The sequence below is a fragment of the Crassostrea angulata genome, chromosome 8 (genome assembly GCF_025612915.1).
Source record: "Crassostrea angulata isolate pt1a10 chromosome 8, ASM2561291v2, whole genome shotgun sequence".
Lineage (NCBI taxonomy): Eukaryota > Metazoa > Mollusca > Bivalvia > Ostreida > Ostreidae > Magallana > Magallana angulata.
The window spans coordinates 38,561,561-38,587,206 of record NC_069118.1 but is presented as its reverse complement, the minus strand read 5'-3'; the positions used below and the strand labels follow the sequence as shown (position 1 = coordinate 38,587,206).

Here is a 25,646-nt window from a genome sequence, read left to right as displayed (position 1 = left end):
AATATAATCTTCAGCTGGTGAAATAATTTCAAAACATGTTATTTTAAATTTATATTTAAAAATATGAGTGGGTTTTTTTTTGGTGTCCAAGAAGTGCAGTTTAGACAGCTTCATGATAAATGCATGGGTTTTGAACCGATAATTCTTCAGTGCGTAATATTTGATATTTTCTAATGTGTGTGTCCTCCTCCATGCATGGATCCAGAAAGTTCACTGGGGTGTGGGGTCTGAGGGATAATTTTGTATGTCTTTTGGAGGTGGATGGGGGAGGGTGCCGTAAATACAAGTTCACCATTGGGGGTTAAGGCTCCGCTAACCCCCACCCCACTGCATATCCCCAAAAAAATTGGATTCTGCAGCAAGCACAGCCTATTTTATCATTCCCCCTAAATGCCACGTGACAGTGTTATAACGTTGATTACAATAGGCGATTTTGAATGTCAAGAGTCACAATAGGAAATGTTAATTACAAGTACGCGTAGTTCATGCACGGTCATTTGTAAAGTATGTATTATCATTCAGTCTGTGACTGACTAAACCTGGAAAAGCTTCTCCAACATGTAGCTAAGAATTCAGCCCAGCAACTTTTTACTTATTAATGTCACTAGCATTAATACTAAACAAAACACTAAAAAGTCATGCCTAATGAACCCCTTAAAAAGTTACAAATTTTAAAAAGGTTATAACTAAGTAATTAGCACAATTTGGATCCATCTCGTCAAATATAGTTCCAAATGAACTTCAAAAAGTTGTGACTGTGCTGTAACTTTCTGCGTATAGTAGAAATAAGTCATATATATCTTAAATGTGTGACTACATGTTACCAGGGCACTCATATGTACAAATGGTTCCATCAGGCATTGATTCTCATGTAAAAGACAGTTCTTTCTTTTTATTTTGTGCATTATATAATGCATTCAACAAATGCATGAGAATATGTACCGGTAAGAGTGCAAGATATCAGACTGCATGGATATGACAATCTGTGTGTTAATTGTTACCTGTGGTTTGTACCTGTCGGGGCTAATGGCAGAGCAAGGACCTACAATTCCAGATCTTATTAAAAAGGTTGAATTTGACGTTAACTCTATCATTTTAAAAAAATCTAGGGGAGAGAATGACGTCAGGTTCAACACTTAACAGCGTAAAGTCGACAGGATGTAATTAATATTTTAATAATGTGTGTTGGTACTAAAAATAAAATGAAATATTTTACCTGCAGTTATGATAAGTTAACTTAGTTTTTCGGTCAGGTGAATTGAGTATGTCTAAGTCCATATAGTAAAACTTGCAGAACAGTTATATATTAATTAAATGCATATACTTTTTTACATACATGATAAGTTGCAAAGACAACCACTGTTAAGTTAAATGTAATTTCAATGGATTTAATTCATAAGAATTTCATTGTGGGTTTGTAATTTTTCAGGTGGACTACCTATAATATTGCACTGGTATTTTTGCTCAATGATATTGATTAAAAAATGTATATCATTATCAGATACTCTTTCTAATTTTAATATCTATTTAAGTAAATGTATATATATTATATAGAAACATTGATGTGCAGGTCAATTTTAGGTCATTGAATAAATTGCTTCTTAATGCTGCAGATGTTTGTCAATTTTCCTATCCTGTAAAATGTTATTTGATCAAGCAGAATGATATAAGGGTGAAAAAATTGACGTATATATATAATCCCAATTTCTTTAGTGTTTACTATGCAGGAGTTTGTTTATTTTTCTGTGTGAAATTTTTGCCTCAGGTAAACAATTTCTGTATCATATTTCTACCGTCAATTATTCTTTAAATGTACTATCATCTACAATACAAAGAATTGTTATGTGAAACACTTTTAAAGAACTGATTGTGTCATTATGATCCATAACTTGTTATAAAAAACATGCTTCAAGAAAACAGTGCATATATGTATTTTGTTTGTTTATTTGGACCTGAAAGTGACACCGTAAAATGTGCTATGATCACGTACTGTAACATTACAAGCATTAAGACGATTTACGTTGATGTGTTTAATGTTTGTATCACTACTCAATGACGTAACGTTTTTAACCTTTGTACGGCTACCGGTCCCTCAAGTTTTATCGACATTCACTATATATACACACACAATACTGTGAACGCATAATGATATGTTTACAAATTAATTCTCATGTTCCTAAATTATCACACCTGTAAAGATGAAAATCTTGAAAAGATTTCAATGACAGTCAAGGATTTTATTTTCTTTGTAAATTTTTGTGTGGTAACTTATAATGTACGTAAGTTGAAACAGGCACTATTTAACTTACCTGTGCTCTTACCTGTAAAACGAAGATATAAACGAGATTGTCTTAGTCTCACCTGGCCATTCTGTGACTGCAGGCTCACCTGTTCACAAGATAATACTTTTGCAGTATAAAGTACTACCCCAATTAAAATTGGGTCAAGGTGTGATATTATAGAAATTGACACAGTTTTTGAGTTGGATACATAAGGTCAGTTTATGTTGATTATATTATGTAATTTAGAATTTTAATGATGTTCAAAATATTGGAAATTGATTTAAGTAATTGTATGGATTTATTGATATACATGTTTCTAGCATTGAGTTATATAAGTTGGTATACTGTACTTTGATGTAAACATAAGCCCCTTGATTTTCCTTTGATATGAACCGAATGTATATTTACATGCATGTAATTATGACCTAAAATAAATTCTTGGACATTTAATTTTATTCAAGAAAGAAATTAGTAAGAAAAGGTGTATTAACATTTGAATGGAAAGTTTATTAATAAGTTTTAATAGAAATAGTCTTTAAAATTGCAATTAATACATATGTGTGCTATATATCTACAAACTCATTTAAAGCAGTATGAGCCGCAATTTTCCTGTTGCAATTTTTTATCATAAAATTTTGCATATTGTGATTAATTACTACAAAGATGACAAAAAAGAATATAGTTTGTAAACTTTTTTTAGGAATTGTCCTGAACAAAAGTTGGTCTGCTAAATATTCCATAGTTAACTGAAGTCTTTCTTCTAATAAAATTCGATGATCATAATAATTTTGATCTAATTAATCATATGTGATCAGTTCAAGGTACTTCATCATATCAAATTGCAGCTGTTATTGCAGTAAAATAAACATGAAAAAATGTACTGAGCTTAAGGTGGCTCACTACACCTTGAAATATTTTCTCAGATCAACAGAAAATTACTTGATTATGAGAGATATCATAATGGATAAGAAGTATTTAAGTCAAATAGGCAAAAGAATGTGCAATTTTGGATGCAAAATTACATTTAAATCGCCATCTTGTGACGGACGTAGTGTCTTAAAAAGTATAGGTAAGTCTGGGTGTATAGTGAGGTACCTTAATACACCTCTTTTGCTTTAATCAGTACATGTACCTGTATTAGTTGAAACTAAATGTAGCAGGAGTCAGGAAAATGAATTGTTCATGGTCTATTTTTGGACCTTGATTCACCTTGACCTTGTGACCCCGAACATGACCTTTGGATGTCCCGGAACAGATTTATTTTCCATGCATGTGAACAGGCCTAAGTCTGATGGTGAAGAGAATGTTTCCCACAGCTTTTAAGAAATGAGTTTACAAAAGATTAATTAGTAATATCATTCAGAGGGTGTCCCATTTATCTTTTTAATGGCGTCCAATGTCGTTTGTTAGGGGTCACTTTTATGGGTCCATTAACACGACCCCAGTGTGGTAACCTCTGATGGTGCTTTGTCTAGTAGCATGTCAGGTGTGTAAGATCATTATATTAATGTGCAAGGACATGCAACATAAATCTCTACTTAACTCTTGTGAAACATGTAAAATGGAAGTCTAAGACCTCATTCCTCATATTCCATCCTCATTTTTTCTCTCTGTCTCAGCTTAATTATAATAGCTCATTCTCTCACTATCTATTTCTCTGACTCTCCAAATCTGTATTCGTGATATCAATTTTTTGGTTTAAGTTTTTTTTTAATGATTTCTGGTGTATAACGTGCTACAGGGTTTCAAATATGTGCACCTATTAAAAAAAAAAAAAATTAAGGATTCACAATTTGCATTTATAATTTTCAGATAGAGTCTTTGTAGCTCTTATATGAGGTTGTACAAGAAAGGTCAAGGTTATAGGGTTATTATGCAGAAATGTTAAGGGTAACGGTGATTGAATCTTGCAGTCTTTAAGTTTGCTTGTACTGTTATAAACTTATAAATTATAAGGCTGCTATATGATAACAAGATTATCATTTCTCAAGTGTTTTACTAAGCATGGATACTTTACAATGCACCGTCTCCTTTGATCGAAAGAACTCCTAAATTACACTGTACCCTTTATCTGTCACTTTGGAAAAACTAAACGAGAGTGTAAAGTTGTTGGCATTGCATCCAATGGAGGCCTCGCTGTTCTTCAGAAAGTAGAACCTAAGATATTGGGTTCTTTGAAGTTGCATGTTGAAGATGATTTATCAGCTGAAGTCTTAAAGATATCATTTGGAAGGCTTTGATCAGAGCTGAAAATTCAGTTGTAAATCCGACAACTGTCCTAGCCTATCTGCATTTTGCAGAAGTTTGCTGAATATATATTTACAATGTATTTACATGTAGATGTGTGGCAGAAGATTTGGGGACACAGTTATTTTGCTTTCATATGTATGTGCAAATGTTCTGTAAATTTTCTCTAAATTTGACATTTATACTTGTAAATTCAGTGCCGTCAAGGAAAGAGGGGGGTATGTAAAAAAAAAAGGGGGGGGGGGGGTCACTGATAAAAATTGTCAAAAAAATGACAGAGTCAGACCTTGATTTTGATTTTTTGTATAAAAAATTGAGAACTGCATGCAGCTTTTATTCTTGAACAACTTCTAAGTCATTGATGTAAGAAAAAAAACAAGTTTATTAATGTATCTGCTGTTACAGTTTAACGTACATACAGTGAATACCTTAAATCTTTATTCACCTGGGTCAGAGCAAATTCTTAGACAGACCATGTGTTTTTCAGTGTTTAGTTGCAAACCTTTGCAGTGATGAGACGACATGTAATTTTCTCTTGTTAGAGCAATTCTGGTAACAAAGGACATTGACAAATGTCTCGAAATAGAAAGAAACATTTCCTGGGGGGTTCCACTGTGATTCTACGCACTTACAACAGAATTTTACATGTCATTTTAAGTTGCAACTGCAGCAGTGGAATGTATATCTGCATTTAATTAGCAAGCATTTACTCTTATTTAATGAAAGCAAGAAAAGAGAAAGTAATTAAGAACATTTTCTTTACTCACTAGAGGTGCATGGAGTCGGAATCAATCTAAAGATGCAGACTTCACTATACTTCAGTCACAGCATTTAACTCATAATAAACCTAAGCATTCTTATTATAAGAATGTTACATATTATCTTAAAGCATAAAGAATTAGTCATAGATACTGTATATATAAATGTACATCATGTACACTATTAATACTAATGGTTTACTCATCCTAATAGGATGCTCTCTGCTCTCAATGATGATGCATGTATATACATATTATCTGTTATGTAAAGAAAACACGCACTGGACACTTTCTCTGCTATACAATGTCATTGATGTACAATCAGCTATTTTTGAACATCGATAGATATTGACAGAAGATGTCAAGGCATCCAAGTTTTACTGAGAAATCCTGCCTACTAAGTGATGATCTCAGAGTCAAGGGTAGGGTTGTTATAAAATAGTCATCATGTACTGTCGTATGTGTTAATGATTGTATAGATCAGTCTGTACTGATGTACACGTACAGGTTTTGATATGTGATTAATATGTACATATATACATACAAGCTTAATTTGTGATTGCGTATTCGTACATGTATGCACAAGTACATGTACACATACATAGCATGTAAGCATGAAAACTCTGCAAAGTACAGTCATGTAATTTGATCATTAGTAACTAAAATGAATCTCACATACATGTAATTGTTTTGATAATGTAAATTAACATTTTAAAAATAGTCGAAATTTTAGATTTTAACACTACACCTGTGAAATGCGCATACATAGATACGGCTAGCTAATGATAAGCGAGCTATTACATTGTGAATGTAGATGTACTCATGTAGAACAATAGCCTGAATTTTAAATGAATGAGATTCATCGTTGTCTCGATAGTCCTTGATTCATACGTTTGCATGGTGAGTAAAAGCCTCATTGTAGGATAAGTACTTGCATATATGTGGTATAATTCATGTTTGCACTCTACGTGTGTGCAGTATTAATGTTTCAATTCAATGGCCCCCATTGTCAGTCTAAAGATCCTTGTAAATCTCGTGTCGAACAGCCCCAGGTCTAGTTTATTAATTAATGTATTGTTCCGATCGCTATGGATATAGATGTGGGCAACTTACTAAAACTATAGACACATGACTAACTATAATAGACATGCATCATTAATTCATGTGCCATTTTGCATGTTCTCAAATCGAAATTAGGAAGGTATTTAAGTCATGTTTATTGGAAATTCTGTTCTTTCCATCAAAATTATCTCCAAGATTTTTTTGATACACAGTGTTGCAGCTGGTTTCATATATTCTCAAAATTCTTACTTCTAAACTTAAGGTAAAAGGAAGATGAGTTCCGAAGATGTTGAGTCTCGGGAGTCACTCTTGGACGGACAACCCAATGGACACGCCAAAGTGGTCATCGAGCGGCCGGTGTTTTCCCAGCAGAAGTTTGACGAGGGGTTCAGTCCCGGATCCCGACCCCAGACCACATTCCGAGAAAGTTTCCTTAAGTCCTGCAGGAAATGCCAGTGTTCCAAGGACTGCTTCCTAGGATTTCTCTACAAGATATTCCCATTCATCGGGATCATGAAGGACTACAATATCCGGACTGATCTGACTGGGGACATTGTGTCAGGGCTGACGGTGGGGATCATGCACATTCCTCAGGGTGAGGCTGCATGTCAGTGGCGAAAGTTAAAAAACATAAATTGAAGGGCTTTATATTAATATCATTTATGACTATTTTTACTGAATTGGGATTTAGATAAAGATGTAACTTTGATTCTTTAGCTACATAAAATCACTCAATACATTTACTGTTCATGTTAATATATAAATAACATGAAGACATTTCAGTTTTGAGAGCAAAATTATTGGAAAACTTTTAAATTCTCTTTTGACTGAATATACATGAACTGAAGATTACTAAGAGCTAGGACCTAATTTTTATTTTATACATGTATAAAGTAAATATAATTACTTTCAGCATTCTGCATGAGTTCTAAATAAGTGTACAGTCATGTAATCATCTAAATTACATGTACCGGGTATAAGACAATTGCAGAAGAAAAAGTGTGAATGGAAAGGGGCACCTGACTCAAGTTCGAATAAATGAAAATGAATTGTTAAGTTATACATGTATATTAGTTTACATACATGCATGTTTAATATAAAATGTAACTAAAAGAGTATATTTTTTTTTTTAAATGATATCATTTAAAAAAAACAAAAAACTACTGAGAATTGGTTGTGATAAAGATTTTGTAATGTCCTACTGAAATCATCATTTATAATGTAAAAGATTACTCAACAGTTGTTGTACATTGTAGGTATGGCGTACGGGATGCTGACCACCTTAGATCCAGTGTACGGTCTCTATACTTCCTTTTTCCCTGTGATCATTTATTTCTTCTTTGGAACGTCTCGGCATATATCTATAGGTAGGAGAAAATTAACCTTCTGGAGCGGAAAAATCAGACTTGCATATATTGGGAAAATCTACAAAATTAATATTTATGTTGATACATGTATAATTAAGAAATTATACATTATACATAAGAAATAATTATTATTTGATTCATGTATAATTAAGAAATAAAGTACGAGTTTTCATGAATGTTGAAGAATAACCTACGAGGTCGAGAAATGTTGTTTTGGAATATAAAAGCGGATGCGTTAGCCGAGGCTTTTATATTTCAAACAACATTTCGAGACCAAGGAGGTTATCCTGCAACATTCACGAAAACAAGAACTTTATTTCTATTCTACTTAAACAGCCCAGTATTTCTACAGATCATTTCTCCTATAGAAAGACGATCTAGGTCATTTTGATGGCTGTTCCGTGTAACACCAACGGTTTTGTTAGTAATGTTTACATATTTGTATCGATCAAAGGAATCTTGCATGCAGACGACAGACTTTTTCTTAGGACTTTAATACTCTTCACTTATTTATAAAATATCATTGAATCACATTCCTAATATTTTAAGGGCAATTTAATACAATTATTACTACTACACGTTATATATTTTATGTAAAAATATGCAGTGAAAATGTGCTAGGGATGTCCTAGGAATAGCCGCAGGAATCTCTTAAAAATAAAAATTTGAGGCAATACACGTCGTTTCGACTGGAACAAACACGTGGAATTGACATGGTTTTAAACCTTTTAACGGTTAGAAGTTGTACTTTCATGATCAGTGCGAGACAAATAGGTATTTCTTATATGATAATTTACGGATGACGTTTGTGGTATATTTGAGAATAATGTCCGCGGCATCTCTTTGATCTCGGCAATAACTGTAGTAGAATAGTTAATACATGTATTTATATTGTAACTGTAAAAATTATTGAGATTATGATGTTTTCATAATAAATGAATATATGATGTTTTCATAATAAATAAGATTTTTTGTAAGCAGTTTTTAATCTTCTAAGTGATACAGATTGAAAAGAAAGGAAACCATTTATGAAATGAAAATAATAGGATTCTACATGTATATACCAGTACATGTAGATGAAATATTTTTTTGTCACTGTAGGTACCTTTGCAGTAGCTTGTCTGATGATGGGTTCAGCCATCGAGAAAGGTTTGAAGTCTCCAAACGTACACATCATAACAACGTGTGTCAACGTGACAAGCTCCGTAACACCGGTCAGCAATCTGACCAATGAAACGGTTCAACAGTTCTCGCTGTCTTGTAGTGACAACACGGAGTCCGTGAAGCTACAGATTGCCATGGCCGTCACTTTCATGGTTGGATTAATACAGGTGTGCATTACTTCGTCCATTGAACGCTATTGATTTTATGAGATGACCTACATTTTTTTCAGTCTCTCAATGCATGTTACATGCAATACATTTTTAACTTTTTTACTGTTGAAAAATTGTTTTTTTTACATATGGGGTATATGCTTTATGTATACCATTGACTTAAATGTATCCTTACAGATGCACGTAACATTTTCATTTCATCAGATTGTATTTATTATCTGTATAAGTGAAGAATATTTAAGCTTGAAGTGAAATGGAATTATTGTTCATTATATTAACTTCAACAAAACATGCTGTAAGAACACAATTCTTAAAAATTCATTTCAATGACAAAATGATGTTGAAATTTTTGTCCGTTTTATAAGAACAAAGTTCCATAACTCTAAGTAGCAACAAATGTTTACTTTTCTAAAACTACTGTTTCATGTGCCACAACATTTAAATACATAAAGAACGAAAAAAATATTTTTCTACATCAGTTTTCTCCCTTTGATTTGACCTTTCTTCATTTATTTGCCTATTAATTCTTACTGGGTGTGCAACATTTCCATTTAACAGCTTGTGATGGGTTTGACCAGGCTTGGATTCGTGACAACCTACTTATCTGACCCGCTCATCAGCGGCTTCACTACGGGTGCAGCGTGTCACGTGTTCACTAGTCAAATTAAGCACGTGTTCGGAATATCAACCGATCGGTACAGCGGGGCTTTCAAACTTATTTATGTAAGTACAAGATCAATTGATTATTGTCTTTAAATGTGTAGGAACTGTTATTCTTGATACATGTATCACCTGTCAGGCTGTGTATTGTCTTACTTCACAAACAAATCAAGATGTACAATCTTTACAGAAGTTAATAATTATGATCAAATTGATTCAGTATCATGAATTTCTTTGTTTGATTTTGTTCATTTTTACACGTAATCAGTACCGGTAATTTATTGTCGCAAGCCACAGGTTTATGGAAATAGAATGCAAGAACAAAATCTGTGGCTTGCGACGAGGTCAGTCCTTGTTTCTGAAATGCAAGGCTTAATTTATACATCAAATAGATAGATACTGTAAATTCCTTATATTACTCGAGTACTTAATTCCAGCTAGATCATGCTGTTTTGTATCAAATCCCGAGAATATAAAATCGCGAAAGCGGAACTTTTATCCTTATTTCTCATACTTATCAACTCTCAAAGAAATAATGCCGAGATTTTAAAATTCGCGAAGGGTGATCCACGCGATTTTACGTGGATATTAATTCTTCACGTTTCATTAGGAATCTACAGTATTCATTACAGACTACGGTACTAGTAATACCTACAGTCCTTCACATACTACACATAGATAAAACAGTTATAGGTAAATCTTTATAGAGCCCTGTACATGTACCCTCATCCATAAATATATTTGCTTTCAGACATATCGTGATTTCTTTGGGAACATTCCTCACACCAACGCCGTGACCCTGATCGCCTCGGTCGTGTGTATGGTCATGATTTATGTAGTCAAGGAGTACATCAACAACAACCCCAAAATAAAACCCAGGCTCAAGATGCCTGTACCCATAGAACTCATTGCTGTAAGTATACCTGTATAGAACTCACAGCTGTAAGTATACCTGTATAGAACTCATTGCTGTAAGTACACCTGTATAGAATTCATTGCTGTAAGTATACCTGTAAAGAACTCATCGCTGTAAGTACACCTGTATAGAATTCATTGCTGTAAGTACACCTGTATAGAACTCATCGCTGTAAGTATACCTGTATAGAACTCATCGCTGTAAGTATACCTGTATAGAACTCATTGCTGTAAGTACACCTGTATAGAATTCATTGCTGTAAGTACACCTGTATAGAACTCATCGCTGTAAGTATACCTGTATAGAACTCATTGCTGTAAGTACACCTGTATAGAATTCATTGCTGTAAGTACACCTGTATAGAACTCATCGCTGTAAGTATACCTGTATAGAACTCATTGCTGTAAGTACACCTGTATAGAACTCATCGCTGTAAGTACACCTGTATAGAACTCATCGCTGTAAGTATAGATACATGTTTATAAACTGTAAACATTAGTCACCTCAAAGTGCTGTAATTATTTGATATTTATACTTAATTTGTATTTACTCCTTGCAGTGCTGTAAAATTTCTCCAAAGCATTTTTTTTTTCACAATGTAATTGTAGTGTAATACATATATTTGTGGTTGGAATTATTTCTGATTAGAATTACTCAAAAGTTTATGCTAAATCTTCTGGATAGAAGACAATTTAGTGGGATGAACAGAACTCAATGTACTCAATGTATGATAGAAGTGATATCAGTCGAGTCTTTTTCACAGCAGGCAAAATGACATGATCTCCACGGCCACCAACAGCTGACATGAGTTTTACTGATGTGTTGATCTATTCCAGGTTGTCCTAGGAACTGTGATAGCCTATTTCATTAACATTGAAAGCAAATACGGTGTCAAGATTGTTGGTGATATTCCTACAGGGTAAGAAATATAACTTAATGTCAAAGGGGGGAAGGGATGGTCAGTGATTGGTGTGTTGGGGGGGGGGGGGATGGTATTGTGACAGTTATTGTTTATAATCTATCAGCACTCTTATGTGAATCTTCATAACAGTAGAAAATATCTCATATTTGGTAATTTGGTGCTGTTTCAACTGTCAGCTGTAACGATCAATGTGAATGGGACATAATTTATAAAGTTTAAGTTTTATATTTACAACTACAAGGTCATTCTTATGATAAGGGATATTATATTGATTTATAATCGATTCTACTGTGCTCAGGCATGAAAATTGAGTAGAAGTTGGACAGATTAATGCAGGGGAGTTCCTTCTGCGTGTAATGTCCTGTGCCATTTCAAAAGTTTCCTATAGAACATGACAACATGTACAAAATAAGGGACAAAATTTTCTGTGTGTTGTATGTATTATTCGCAATCAAAAATTGATGATGAAAATAGCAGGAAAAAATAAATCATGGTTGTGAAATTGGCTGGAGATAAGGGCTTGTTTAAATGTTTTTTGTGTGTTAATTGTATTGTTTGCGATCAAAAATTGATGACGAAAATAGCAAAAATACAAATTAAAAAATAAATCATGATTATAAAAATGGCGGGAGATAGGGACCTGTTTAACTGTACAGTGTTTTTTGTTTTCAGACTTCCAGTCCCCACTGTGCCAAACTTCTCTCTCATGCCCGATGTCCTCAGTGACGCCTTCGCTTTGTCTATTGTTGTGTTCGCTATATCTGTGTCAATGGGCAAAATCCTAGCCAGGAAACATGGATACGAAATTGACTCCAACCAGGTAAAATACATGATGTCAAACAGAGACAACCTCTGATTATAACAGACCCTATTTGGCAATATTTTAAAGAAAAAAATTTATTTATTGCTTTAAAGGTCTTTTTATTATTGAAGTTTAAAAGCTCTTTAAAATATTATATCAAGAAATTTTTGTCACCAAAAAATTACATTTTAGTTTTTACAATCTATGGGATTTTTTTTTTACACACTTTGAGTAATTGTTACTTTATTACAAGTTAATGAAGACAGGTTTTAATATACAATTTTTTTTTAAATGCTGTAGGTACATGTGATTGTTTTCTCTAAAACATGCACCCTTTTTTCCTGTACAGGAGTTGTTTGCCTATGCTATCACCAACATGGGCAGCTCTTTCTTCTCTTCCTTCGCAACCTCTGCTTCCCTGTCGAGGAGTCTCATCCAGGAACACGTGGGAGGGGTCACACAGGTCAGTAGGTCAGGGGTTAAAGGTCACTTACATTAAATATCATGAAAAATGTCAAATTATTTTCAACTTTCCATGTACATTAAACATGCCTTAATCTCAGTAAATATTGATATTGTAAGGCTATAAGACTTACTTACCTTTTATATCCAGCTGAAGCAACCACCAAGTCCAAAGTAGTTTCACTAAACAGTTTTATTCACAGCAATACAAATGAATACATGTATACATGCATTACATGACTAATTATACAGTACCAGAGCTTTCAATGCAGACACAGGGTCGCCAAATATGATGCTTGATGACAACTTGTTTATAGATTCTCAAGTTGTATTTTACTGTGCCTGCATCCTGCGCCTCGATGTGTAACATTACTCAGGACAATAATAACTACTGCACAATATAACCTGGCTGTGCTAACAAAACCATTGTCAGGTCACAAAGCTCATTCTGTCACTTTGCATTAAAACAACAGTTGCACAAAATATAGGTGTCAAAGTTATTTCATGAAATTTGTCATGCAAACATTTAGTACTCATCAAGGTCACAGTATGGCTATCTGGTTACATACGTTCCCCAAACAAAAGAAATATTCCGAAGGGAGGTTTCTCCAGTCTAGTGCTCGTAGTAGGAAAGCGACCTTGGTCTCCCTTAAGTCAGATGAACTTCCTAGTGACACACCAGTCAGAACATCTTTGTTAAGAAGTAGCACCAAGTGACATGTTTCCAATTCCAGCTTGGAACAAAATTTAAGCAAAACATCAATCACTTAAAAAGAGGAAATCTGTGACCAGAGTATACACATGAGATCATACAGATTGAGTTTTATATAGCATCACATTCATGAAAACAATAAATAATAAATGATTAAGGTTTGACAATAATGACCAGGATGATATAATCAAAGTTTAATACAATTGTGATCCATCATCATTAGAAGCAATTACAAGCAAGGCAGGCCAGGATTATAAGCATATTAGAGTATAAACATAATACATATTGTGGTTATATAGTCAAAGCATGCCTCAAGTTCACAGAGTAAAGGTATATATGTCTCAAGTCTTTATAGGGTTAGTAAGTCAGTATACCTTCTTTTTTCCTCGGTAGTCTATCAGTTCCTTCCTAAAAGTCTCCAGAGTGAATCACAAAAGACAAACTTTAAATTCAGCACAAGATAAAACACACAATGTCATTTCACCTTTAACACCTTTTACAAAATTCAGTTGTTCACAAGGAAAACAACTTCCTTGCGGCCTGATTAGTCGTGCATCATCGACACTTGCGGAGAAAGTGTTGGCGTATATGGCGAGACGATTTCTCGCGCAACATCTCCTGTATTCCTCTGTTTTAAAGACACTGCGGCGGCCTTTTCTTCCAGGTACCTAAATGCTAGCTCAGGATTCGGTCTATAGTACTTCTGTCACTGTATTTTGCCCATTGAGATTCTTTGTCTTTCCTCTTTCCAAGTAACTGTTCTGCTGATTCAGTAGACATTTCTCCTGTGCTATGAACCATTTTACGAGTTTCTAATTTTCCGCTGCGCTGGTGTTTCTTTAGAATTGGAATGACTTCCAGTATTGAATTAAGTTCAATTGTTTCACTAGAGTTTCACATCTCTGGATTCACAGAACAGTACGAAACATCTTTGGAGGAACCTTTCTTTTCTCTGTCACTACCCTTTTTTAGCTCACCTGAGCTGAAAGCTCAAGTGAGCTATTCTGATCACTTTTTGTCCGTCGTCCGTCCGTCCGTCCGTCCGTCCGTCTGTCCGTCCGTCTGTCTGTCCGTCTGTAAACTTTTTACATTTTGAACTTCTTCTCTAAAACCGCTTATCCAATTTCAACCAAATTTGGCACAAAGCATCCTTATGGGAGGGCGAATTTAAATTGCAGAAATAAAAGTCAGAACTGTATTCAAAGCGGAGAAAACCTTGAAACTGTAAAAAAAAGGGGGTGCATTTTAAAAAATCTTCTTCTCAAGTACTACTGATTCCAATTCAACGTTGTTTAGCATAAATTATCCTTATGGGAAGGAAAATATAAATTGCAAAAATTAAGGTCTAATTATGTTTCAAATCTGAGTTATTACGAAAATAATAATAAAGGAAAGGCGTGTTTCAATCAGTTTAATAGCTTCGGATTCGGCATTCGGTAAAATGGGTAGACAAGACTTGGCCTGGGCAAAACAAAAGATTGGCAGTTATTAATCTGCCAATCTCATTAAAATTTCAGGATATTTGATGGACCAGTATATTTGTATTTGCTGTAAATATTGCTGCAAAATAATGCGTATTTGGAATTGACGATTGCCGATCTGCCCCGGCTTTTATTTTGCCACGGCCCAGGTTTGCGTACCCATTTTACCAAGACTCGTATTCCATACATCTAAAACGAGGTTCTTTGTTTAAAGCAGCCATGACATTATACGAAAAAGGGTCGATCTGACTATGATGAATTTGCTTGTTGTGCAACAGTTCGCGAATGAAGGGAGAGTTTTGAAACATGCAAAATGTATTTGTGCCGATTTTGTGAAGTAAATTGAGGCTAAATATTTCAATGCGTTGACAGTTTTCACACATGACGTTGGTGTTAGCTTGTTCTGATTTTCGTTTCGTTTTCATTATTTATGCTTTGTAACCTGGGAACTATCGTCTGTATTTCGTGATTTTTACGTATCAAATCAAACAGAGACTTCGGTAAATCAAACAGTTAACTGTTTACCTTCGCAAATTAAGCAAAATCTGATGTATCAAAAAAGTACTGAAATACAATTCATACTATCGGTAATTCGGCATTATATTTTGCGTAATGGTATATTAATGCAATAGGTTTTGTTGAGATGCTCGGCATTTTCTCGAGTTTATTCAGTTTAAATAGAGTTTGATATCGCTGTCGGAAATATGTAGGTATATACATGTGCATGTATATATATGATTCATTTCGAAAAAATAAATTGTGTTCTTTATTTGTTATAGTGCATGTTTCTTGTGTTTTATATAATTGTTTACAATTTCTATTTACTAACCATATTTGAGTGTTAAGCTTCGAATTATAAGCAAGATACAGAGATTTGCTCACAATTCTATGTTTGTACACAGATCTTAAAAACTAAAGATTAAAAAACTAAAAAAAAAATTCAATATTTATTAAGAAAATGTTCAAAGTCTCTTCTTCCAGAAACCAACTTTAACAACTTATTGCATTGTAAACTTAACCTTTTTTAGCTCACCTGAGCCAAAGTCTTCTCAAAAACTATTAGGCCAGGAAAGCTCAAATTTGAGTGGAAGCATCCTCAGATAGTGTAGATTCAAGTTTGTTCAAATCATGGTTCCCGGGGGTAGGGTGGGGCCACAATAGGGGGATCATGTTTTACATAAGAATATATAGAGAAAATCTTTAAAAATCTTCTCAAAAACTATTAGGCCAGAAAAGTTCAAATTGAAATGAAAGCATCCTCAGGTAGTGTAGATTCAAGTTTGTTCAAATCATGATCCCCGGGGGTAGGGTGGGGCCACAATTGGGAGATCAAGTTTTACATAGGAATATATTGAGAAAATCTTTTAAAAATCTTCTTCTCAAAAATATTTGGCCAAGAAATCTCAAATTGGCATGTAACCATCCTTAGGAAGTGTAGATTCAAGTTTGTTCAAATCATGGTCCCTGGGGGTAGGGCGGGGTCACAATGGGGGATGAATTTTTATAGATAGAGAAAATCTTTAAAAGTCTTCTTCTCAAAATTATTAGGCCAGGAAAGCCCAAATTTGAGTGGAAGCATCCCCAGATCGTATAGATTCAAGTTTGTTTAAATAATAGTCCAGGGGTAGGGTGAGGCCACAATGGGGGATGAACTTTTACTTAGGAATATATAGAGAAAATCTTTAAAAATCTTCTTTTTAAAGAATTTTTGGCCAGAAAGGGTTTAAACTTGTGTAGAGGCATCCTCGGGTAGTGTAAATTCAAGTTTGCAAAATCACAGTCCCTAGTGGTAGGGCGGGACCGTGATGGCGGTTTGAATTTTTACATAGGAATATGAAGAGAAAATCTTTAAAACTATTCTGGGAAAGTGTTCGGTTCAAAACTCAGTACTTAGTGTGAAAGCAAAGGTTATGCAGATTTAAGTCTGATGAAACCATGATTCCCTAGAGAAAAATGGGGCCATGAAATGGGGGGAGGGGGGGGGGTATATAGGAATAGAGACAAATCTTCTTACAGGTATAACAACAAAAGGGGCTTGGTATTTACCAAAAAATAAAAGGTTGATAAAAATTTTTTTTAGCAAGATCTACTGTACTCAGTTGTCAATCAAGATATTTTGATACTGTAATGCTAATTTGATCAGAATTAAGGCAATTTTTGCTCAGGTGAGCGATGTGGCCCCTGGGCCTCTTGTTTGACAACCTGACCAGCAACCACCAAGGCATAAACCTCCCCAACTTTTTATTAGTTTCAGGTTTCTAAATACAAAGTCCTAAGTTCTGAACGTTATTTTTTTCTGCCAAAGTCAAAGCACACAAAACCCAAGATGATGATTCCATGGGACACATATTAGTTACTGGCAATTCTGCCATAAGTGCAGTAATTCATAGGGAAGACTTTAATATCTTTTAGTTTGTCAGGAATCATGAAACTTCTGTTTTATAGTGTCTGTACTTAGTCGTCAGATCATGTATTCAGAATACTAGTATATGTTTATATTAAGTATTCAAATATAATCTGATCAAATGTCAAAGGAACTATCCTGTCATACCTATTTTAAAGCTTGCAATATAGCATTTTCAAGATCTGCAGCGGGCTAATATTTGTTTAGTTTATTATTTTCATTCCTTCATTATAGCCAACACATACTCCTGTTTATTATTTTCTTTACGAGGCTTAGGGATTGTCCCAAGCAGTTTACAGGGTTTGGTTTTAAGCATAGACCTACTTTAGGGGCTTTCTCATCAATTTCCATATCTTCATCTAAGTGTACACTTGGGACATTCAGGGATATCTCATATTCTTGACCACTATTTTCACATTGTTCTGACTCAAAGGTCTCATCTGATCCTGACTCTACGCCTCGATCACTTTCATGTTTATACTGCTGATCATCCATAATAATTGCACCAAACTGTTCGACTTCTTTTATCCATTGTTGGAATTTTCTAGAGTCTCCTTCAAAAAGATTTATCACAGAAGATAGGGGCACAGAGAGTGTGGCTGTCATAGCTTTAACTGGACCAATGAACAAATCTTTATCATGATCATTTTTATCTGGGACCCTGCATCGAGATTCATACGGCTTACTTTCATGATGTGTTTTTATTATTTTTGTTTTCCCAAAATCTATTGTAATGTTTTCTTTCTCTGTTTTTTTTTTGACTTATTCTTTGCCCTTTGTCTTCTATACTCATACGCGAAAACTGTTGCTCTAATTGTTCCATTTGTTTTTTAAATTCATCTTTATCATACCCATCACTTGTAGCCATTTTGGTTGCTAGACAAAGTTGTTTAATTATTTTGAGATAGTTACAAGAGACGTATAGAAATGGTTCCTACTTTGTTTGTTGTTCTCACTTTTCCTTATAACTCTGCAGCGATCCTGGTCATGGCACCAAGAAAGTTGATGTAAGGCTTTGGACTAAACATCAGTTGAAGAAACCATGACAGTTTTTCGAAGCAGTTTTAATGAAGCAGTTTTTTTCACAACATGATCGTATAGTTTAACAAAGTTTCAAACTCAATTATAGCAGCACAAGTCAGCTCAATTCCGCAAGTGATCTGAACTGTCACAATATAATAACAATCTAAATCAAGAATCTGTCTAACATCATTTTACAGGGGTTTATATAACTTTTCACTTATGACTAACAGTTGATTGGTTCTGTCCACCTGTGATGATCACGAGTGTGCATTTAGCGCTTAAATTCCGAAGTTATATTTTAATTCTAAATTCAGTAACAAATCTGTCAAAACTGTCCATCATAGAATCGAGGGATGCGGGTTGGGAGCCTCCCGCATGGTTATGAGACATGGTTTATGGGCCATATTGAAATGTCATATGTACAAACATACCAAAATACATGTTTTTTAAAGGTTACAAAGGTTATATAAAACATGCAATACATGACTAATTATATAGTACCAGAGCTATCGACATGGACTTGGGGTCGCCAATTATGATACTTGATGACAACTTGTTTATAGATTCTGAATTTGTATTTTACTGTGCCCACATCCTGCACCTGGTTGCATAACATCATTTAGGACACAACTACAGCACAATATAATCTGGCCGTGTTTACAAAAGTATTTAATTTTGTCAGGTCATAAAGTTCATTCTGTCACTTTGCATTAAAAAAATACAATTATGCAAAATATAGGTATCAAAGTTGTTTCATGACTAATTTGTTATACTAACAGTTAGTACTCAACAAGGTCACAGTATGGCCAAACAGTAGTACCTGATATTAAAAAGTGATTGAAATTCACATGGAATTTTGTGTTGTTGTGGGAAATCATGTTTAATGGAAAAACTGTAATTTGTTTTTAAGTTTTAACAACAGTGCCTCACATATTGATAAATTGTTTGAATTTCACATGAATTAAGCTACACATTAGGCTCTTTTCACATGAATTTCACATAAGATAAAATTGGCTGTGACAAGGCCAGAATGAAATATACGTGTCAGATAATGAATACAAATGCAACATTCAAATTTACTATATGTGTATACCCATCAATTTTTCCTTTCATGGTACTTCTAATTTTTTTCTTTCTTGGTACATGTACTATAAATTTTACAGAGTGTGATCCAATTTTCTGGATTACCACACTTTGGGTTTCTAAATCCATATCACCACTTTGTAAAACTGATGACATAGTCCACATTAAATAACTTCTGTATTGTAGAACATTTTTAAAAAGTTACCCATAATTCGTTGAACAAGAGATTGGTTGAATAACTAAATGTCATACAATTGATTAAGAATTCTGTAATTAAATCTTTTAAAAGGGGTATATAATTTATCATTATAACTTGCAGTAATTAAATTGATCCAAAAGACCGGATCACGTCTTGTTACAAGGCGGGAATCACCAACTCAAATGAGACACAGAGCTTCATGTCTCAATTGATTTGATGATCCACACCTGGCAACAGAGCAAGATCTGACCCTTGGGATCAAGTTACTGTATATATATATGTATATTATGAATGTACAAGGAAAAAAACTAAGAGACAATGCATGAATATGCAGTGTAGATGAGAAAGTTTAGTAGTGATGAATTAATGTGTTTTACAGTTGACTGGTCTGGTATCCAGTGCCCTCCTACTGCTGGTCCTCCTGGTTCTGGGGCCGTACTTCAAAACTCTTCCTAAGGTGAGGAACAACGCGGGGAGAAAACTTCCTGTGTTGATATTGTAGATTCCTTATTAGACGCGAGGAATTGATATTTATGTAAAATCGCAAGAAGCACATCTTGTGGATTTCAAAATCTTGCTTTAATTTTTCTGGCAGATTTTAACTATTTGAAAGTATAATAAAAATTTCAGTGTATACGGTTTTATATTTTTACGATTTGACATAAAACAGTTGATTCGCGGAATTAAGTACTTGCATAAAATAAGGAATCTACAGTATCTACATACAAAATGCCATCCAATAGTTTGAGCAATCTGCTAAAATTATTTTTCTGGTAGATTTGAATTCAGATGGTGACATAATTGATTTGTTCTTTTCTTTTCAGTGTGTTCTAGCTGCTATTATTATTGTTGCCTTGAAAGGGATGTTCCGACAATTCCTGGAACTTCCCAAACTCTGGAAACTGTCCAAGATTGACTTCGTAAGATTGCATGTCTGTTTAAGAAATTGCACAAATATATGTATCTGCTAAGTTATACATGTCATAGTTATGTCCCTTACTTTGAAATTAATTTTGTTAAGGAAAATCATACTTTGATTACCCATAAGCACATTTTAAATTAACTAAAATTTTGTTTTTACTGTTTATGAGATTATATGACCAATGATATACATGTATAAAATTATAAAATGTAAATATTTTGTTTTTATTAGTTGATTTGGATCCTGTCTTTCCTCGCCACTGTGATATTAGATGTTGATCTCGGTTTGTTGTTCGGAGTTGTTGTCGCCATTTTCACCATTGTGTACAGAGTGCAAAGGTATTTAATTATTATTCCGAAACAAAATACTACTAAAATTTTTTTAATACATGTACATTAACAAGTTTTAGATTTGAATTCAGAAATATATTTCAATAAAGATGGGGAAAAAATACATTGATATTCATTCATTTATTTTAAGAAGTACATGAACATTTTTTTTAATGTATTATGTGTATTTATATGTACTACATGTATGCATTCATGTCAGTATTTTATTATTGTAATAATGTTATAAATTTTTAATTATTATGATCAAAAGTAGTTGTAATTTATCATTAAGTGCATTATGGTCTGTTCTGAAATTGAAAGAGAGTGCCATTGATTTTGCAGGCCTTATGTGTGCGTTCTTGGACAGATGCCAGGAACGGACATTTATCGTGATGTATCCGTTTACAAAGAGGTAATCACCCTACAGTGACAGAAAATATAGCTGTAGTTGTATAATACATTGTGAATTCAATTCAAAATTTTTTTCAAATGAAAGATATTTCAAATCTAATTGCATCATTGTTAAAATCTTATTAGCCATTAAACTAAGGATACTTTTTGATATGACCACAAAATATTTCTAATCATATGGATTGTAACATATAGATTTCACTGATTTAGAAGTGCATTAACATTCATCAAATGATCAAATAACCATTTTTAGTTAAAAAATTAATCAAGTGTTAACATTTCTTTGCTCTTGATTACAGGCAGTAGAAATCCCCAGGGTAAAGATATTCCGATTTGAGAACGCTATATTTTTTGTGAGTGTGGAACACTTCAAGAACATGTTGTTTAAGTACACGTGCAACCCCCGTCACGTGAAGCAAGACATTGAAGCGGCAGAAAACAAAATCCGGAAGGAGAAAGCCAACTTTGAAAAGATAACATTCCAGGTCAGTAGTTAGAATTACTTTTAATTAACAATTAAATTTGCTGTGAGTGTAATTTCTTGTATGCAGTAAATTCCTAATGTGGTTTAAAACAACAATAAATGAAGATAAACTCACTGAATGTTTGAATTCATTATATAAATGCATTCCCTATCTCTATGTTTTACTGCATGTGTGACTTTTTTTGCCAAGAAAGATGTGTCCTGGAAAAGCCTCAGAGTTTGCCTCTTAATGTGGAATTCATTTTTCTTTTCGCCTATATATAGATATGATAATTACAAATGATCTAAAATGAAATGTTCATAGATGTAGCTATGTGTTTTCCTTATTTTCCTCAAATGAGATGAATGTATTTTTAGAACACTACAAATGAGGTGGAGCTACGAGTGACGAACGATGACATCACGGAATTCTGCCCTACAGTGGAGGTTCCCGATGTGGGCATCGACACGATTATCTTAGACTGCTCCACGTGGAGTTTTATCGACTCCATGGGGGTTAAAGCTTTAACATCAGTAAGTACCACTGTTGTTTACATGTAGAGTAAAGTGGGGTTTGGGTGGGGGGGGGGGGGGGGGGCGAGGGGAATGTGTAGAAAAGATTTGGACTGTGGTTTATCAACTTTCATGAGAATTTTCTGTGTAATTACATGAATATGTTGATTTTATATTTCTACAGGTTGTTAATGACTTCAGGGAAGTAAACATCAAGATTCACCTAGCATTTTGTAAAGGTAATTTTATCTGCTACCAGTATTACAATAAAGGCAGTGTAGGGACTTCTTTCCATTTAATTGTATGTTAATGCAAATGCTATACATTTATTGACTTTTCATAAGTTAAATATTGCATTACACTCGGGTGACCATATAAAATCTATGAGCCTCTTGTTGTTTATTGCATATTTTCTCGCTCTTATTTTTAAAAAATCTTAATAATTTTTCGTTTTGGCAGCTGGTATCCGTGAAATGCTTGAGAAGACTGGTTTCTTCAGCTGCCTGAACAGGGACAATTTGTTCGTGTCTATACATGACGCTGTCTTACATACTCAGCATCAAATTTCCAATTCTGTAAGTGAACCAAAACTGACCTATTCTTGAAAAGTTAAATTATTGTCAAATACCAAGCAAAAATTAGTTTTCTTCTAGACTTTGAAAACACACATTGACATTTTAATGACTAGCCATCCTGCATTGTAAATTTGTTTCATGCGTTTTTCATACTTGATGAAAGTTATGTGTCATGCAAACCGAGATCACATTAAAAAAACTGTTTATTAAACTATTTAACTGAGCAATGTTTTACTACTATAAGTTTCAGTTAGTACATGAATGTTACATGGATATTAGATGATAATGTATTTCATATTGAACCAATATCAAGTCTGCTCCAAATGAAGTATTCCTTTTTGCAATCTATTTTAATCATAGTTCAATGATCTATGTGCAGTTTATTGTTTAATATTAAATTATTTTTACTATGTAGGAGAGTGACTCGGATTCACCAGTAGATGGCTCCACTGAGATCGTTGTACGATCTGTGAACGGGACGACAGAATCCACAGACGTCAAATCGTGATAGAAATAAAACACCTTCTCCGAGCTCTTCCCTCTGCAGTTTCTCAGGAGTTCAAAATAGACTCTACATCGAAAACATATCCAGGAAACCAGAAAAGTTCCAATTTAAAGATATGGCGGAAACAAAACATGATTGGCGCACGTGTATTGTAATAATGATATGCATTCGCATGAAAATATCATGCCCGAAAAATTTCAGTGTTCCTTTTAATGAAAAGGGGAACAAATTCAATTAGATTTTTTGTGTGGTTCTTATCTGATTTTAAATAATGGAATTTAGTTTGGTTTAAAACTGAGGGTACAAATGCACTTAGAGAGTATGTTCTATATTTAGAGTGATGTACATGTAATTATAATCATCAGAATGATATACATGTACAAATGTAATTATAATCATCAGAATAGTATGTATTTTATTTTATACATGTATATGTCATCTCATTCCTTTTGAACCACTCTAAAAATAGCTCGGAGTCCTTATTTGAAAAAAAAAATGTTTGCTGATTTTGTCGTTTAAGAAAAAAATCAGTGGAGAGTTTTCAATACATGTAGTTTATTTTTGTAATAGAATACCATAGGTTAATATTTGTCAATTTATATTTATTTTGGGATATGCAAGAGGTACAGTAGAAATAATATTTTCGGGATAAACAGTATTATATATATATATTAGTATGCATCATATTTTAAAGAACCTCAGCTATTAAAGTTTTCAAATGATCATTATGAAATTTCATTTTCATCATGTTCATAGTTTATCTACAGTGTAATATTCAAATGTATTTTGTTGAATATTATATAGTTGTTTTAACATATTTATTTTTAATAGGCAACTGTGACACAAAAGAGGGGAAAAAACCCAAGATCTAACATCTTTATGTAACCCTGTCAAGCAGATGAACCTAATATGTTTAAAATTTTTATGGTTTTATTTACTTTGAGTCTATCCACTTTTGCTGAGTATAAGTTATACATGTTGAATTCCTGAATGTTTATACACCATACTGTAAAAAAAAAAGATAAACCTATGGACAAAAATGTTTTTAAATTATAAAAGTTCTTTTTCTGTCGATACAAAATTATTTATTTATTTGTACATGTATTATTTGAGTTGGTATGTATTTTACATAAATAATAATATATATACATGTATATACTGTCATTGGTTTTACTGATAAACAAACATGTGTATGTCAGTTCTATATGTGATTTCAAAAGTAATGCAAAGTGTTTGTAGGATTGAAATTGGTTCCAAGAGTATGATATGCTTTTATTGATGACAATTGACATGTTGTTTGACTTGTACATGTCCTTGTATGTGAAAAGGATTTGGAAATCTTTCATATTCATATTAGAATTCAGACTTTAGTCAAAAATGATAAATTTTCATTATTATATGACTGTGATTTATAAGGAAGCCCCTATTTAATGTTATTCTGTAGCCATACAGATTGGAATGAAAATGATAATTATTATAATATGTAATATATGGTAAAAAATAAACCCATTTGATTTACTGGATTAAAAGCCACTTATTGTGGCAGAGTTATGATTATACCAGGGCTTTAAAATCTATTTTGATGTCAGTAGATTTCATCTTTAGTAATCTTCCCCCTTTGTGTTATGTCTTAAAATTTGAATTCATTAATTTGAATTATATGAATTCAAATAGAATGGCTGAGAACGCTTATTGAAGTTATTCATTTTCTAAAGCATGTTTATTTATCTGAAAATTGACTTTTCAGATTTTGTTATACTGTACAATATTGTATAATATGGTACGTTACATCATCTGTCCAACAGCTATTTATTTTTGTAAATAAAGGTTGTTCATACGATATATTCATATTTGTATCTTTGTTTTTCAATGTGAAACTTTATTAGGGCACAGCTCTGCGGGCGCCCTATAGTGATCAGTCTGTCTGTCCGTCTGTCTGTCTTTCCATTCATTCGTCTGTCCATCCGAGATCTCTTGTCCAGAGCGTATCTTCTCTCCCCTTGGCCCAATCTGGCTCATACTTCACCACAGAGTGCCTTTGGGCAAAGGGTGTACAGTGACCTTGAACCATGTTTTTAGGATGAAACTGAAGGTCATACCAGATTAATATGAAAAATCCTTCTGCGGAGCATATTTTCTCTCCCCTTGGTCCAATTTGGCTCAAGCTTCCCTCAAAGAGTGTCTATGGTCAAATGGTGTGTAGTGACCTTAAAT

At 33.6% G+C, this 25,646-nt stretch overlaps 1 protein-coding gene across 4 annotated transcripts in view; it reads left to right on the top strand.

Annotated features, from left to right (window-relative positions):
- Positions 1–25,274, top strand: part of LOC128159546 (sulfate transporter-like) — a 29,828-nt gene extending 4,554 nt beyond the window's left edge. For 3 of the 4 annotated variants that reach the window (XM_052822656.1, XM_052822659.1, XM_052822655.1), the window contains exons 2-18: positions 6,612–6,944; positions 7,606–7,716; positions 8,818–9,047; positions 9,609–9,773; positions 10,462–10,623; positions 11,463–11,545; positions 12,221–12,368; positions 12,700–12,813; positions 20,094–20,171; positions 20,539–20,634; positions 20,868–20,974; positions 21,308–21,377; positions 21,676–21,861; positions 22,218–22,373; positions 22,537–22,591; positions 22,812–22,927; positions 23,343–25,274. In XM_052822656.1, coding sequence (XP_052678616.1) covers positions 6,623–6,944; positions 7,606–7,716; positions 8,818–9,047; positions 9,609–9,773; positions 10,462–10,623; positions 11,463–11,545; positions 12,221–12,368; positions 12,700–12,813; positions 20,094–20,171; positions 20,539–20,634; positions 20,868–20,974; positions 21,308–21,377; positions 21,676–21,861; positions 22,218–22,373; positions 22,537–22,591; positions 22,812–22,927; positions 23,343–23,435 — 2,292 coding nt within the window. In that variant the 5' untranslated portion in view covers positions 6,612–6,622 and the 3' untranslated portion in view covers positions 23,436–25,274. Of the gene's footprint in view, positions 1–2,262; positions 2,496–6,611; positions 6,945–7,605; positions 7,717–8,817; positions 9,048–9,608; positions 9,774–10,461; positions 10,624–11,462; positions 11,546–12,220; positions 12,369–12,699; positions 12,814–20,093; positions 20,172–20,538; positions 20,635–20,867; positions 20,975–21,307; positions 21,378–21,675; positions 21,862–22,217; positions 22,374–22,536; positions 22,592–22,811; positions 22,928–23,342 lie in introns of those variants that run through there. The other variant, XM_052822658.1, reaches the window with a different exon arrangement.
- Positions 25,275–25,646: the final 372 nt, after the last annotated feature.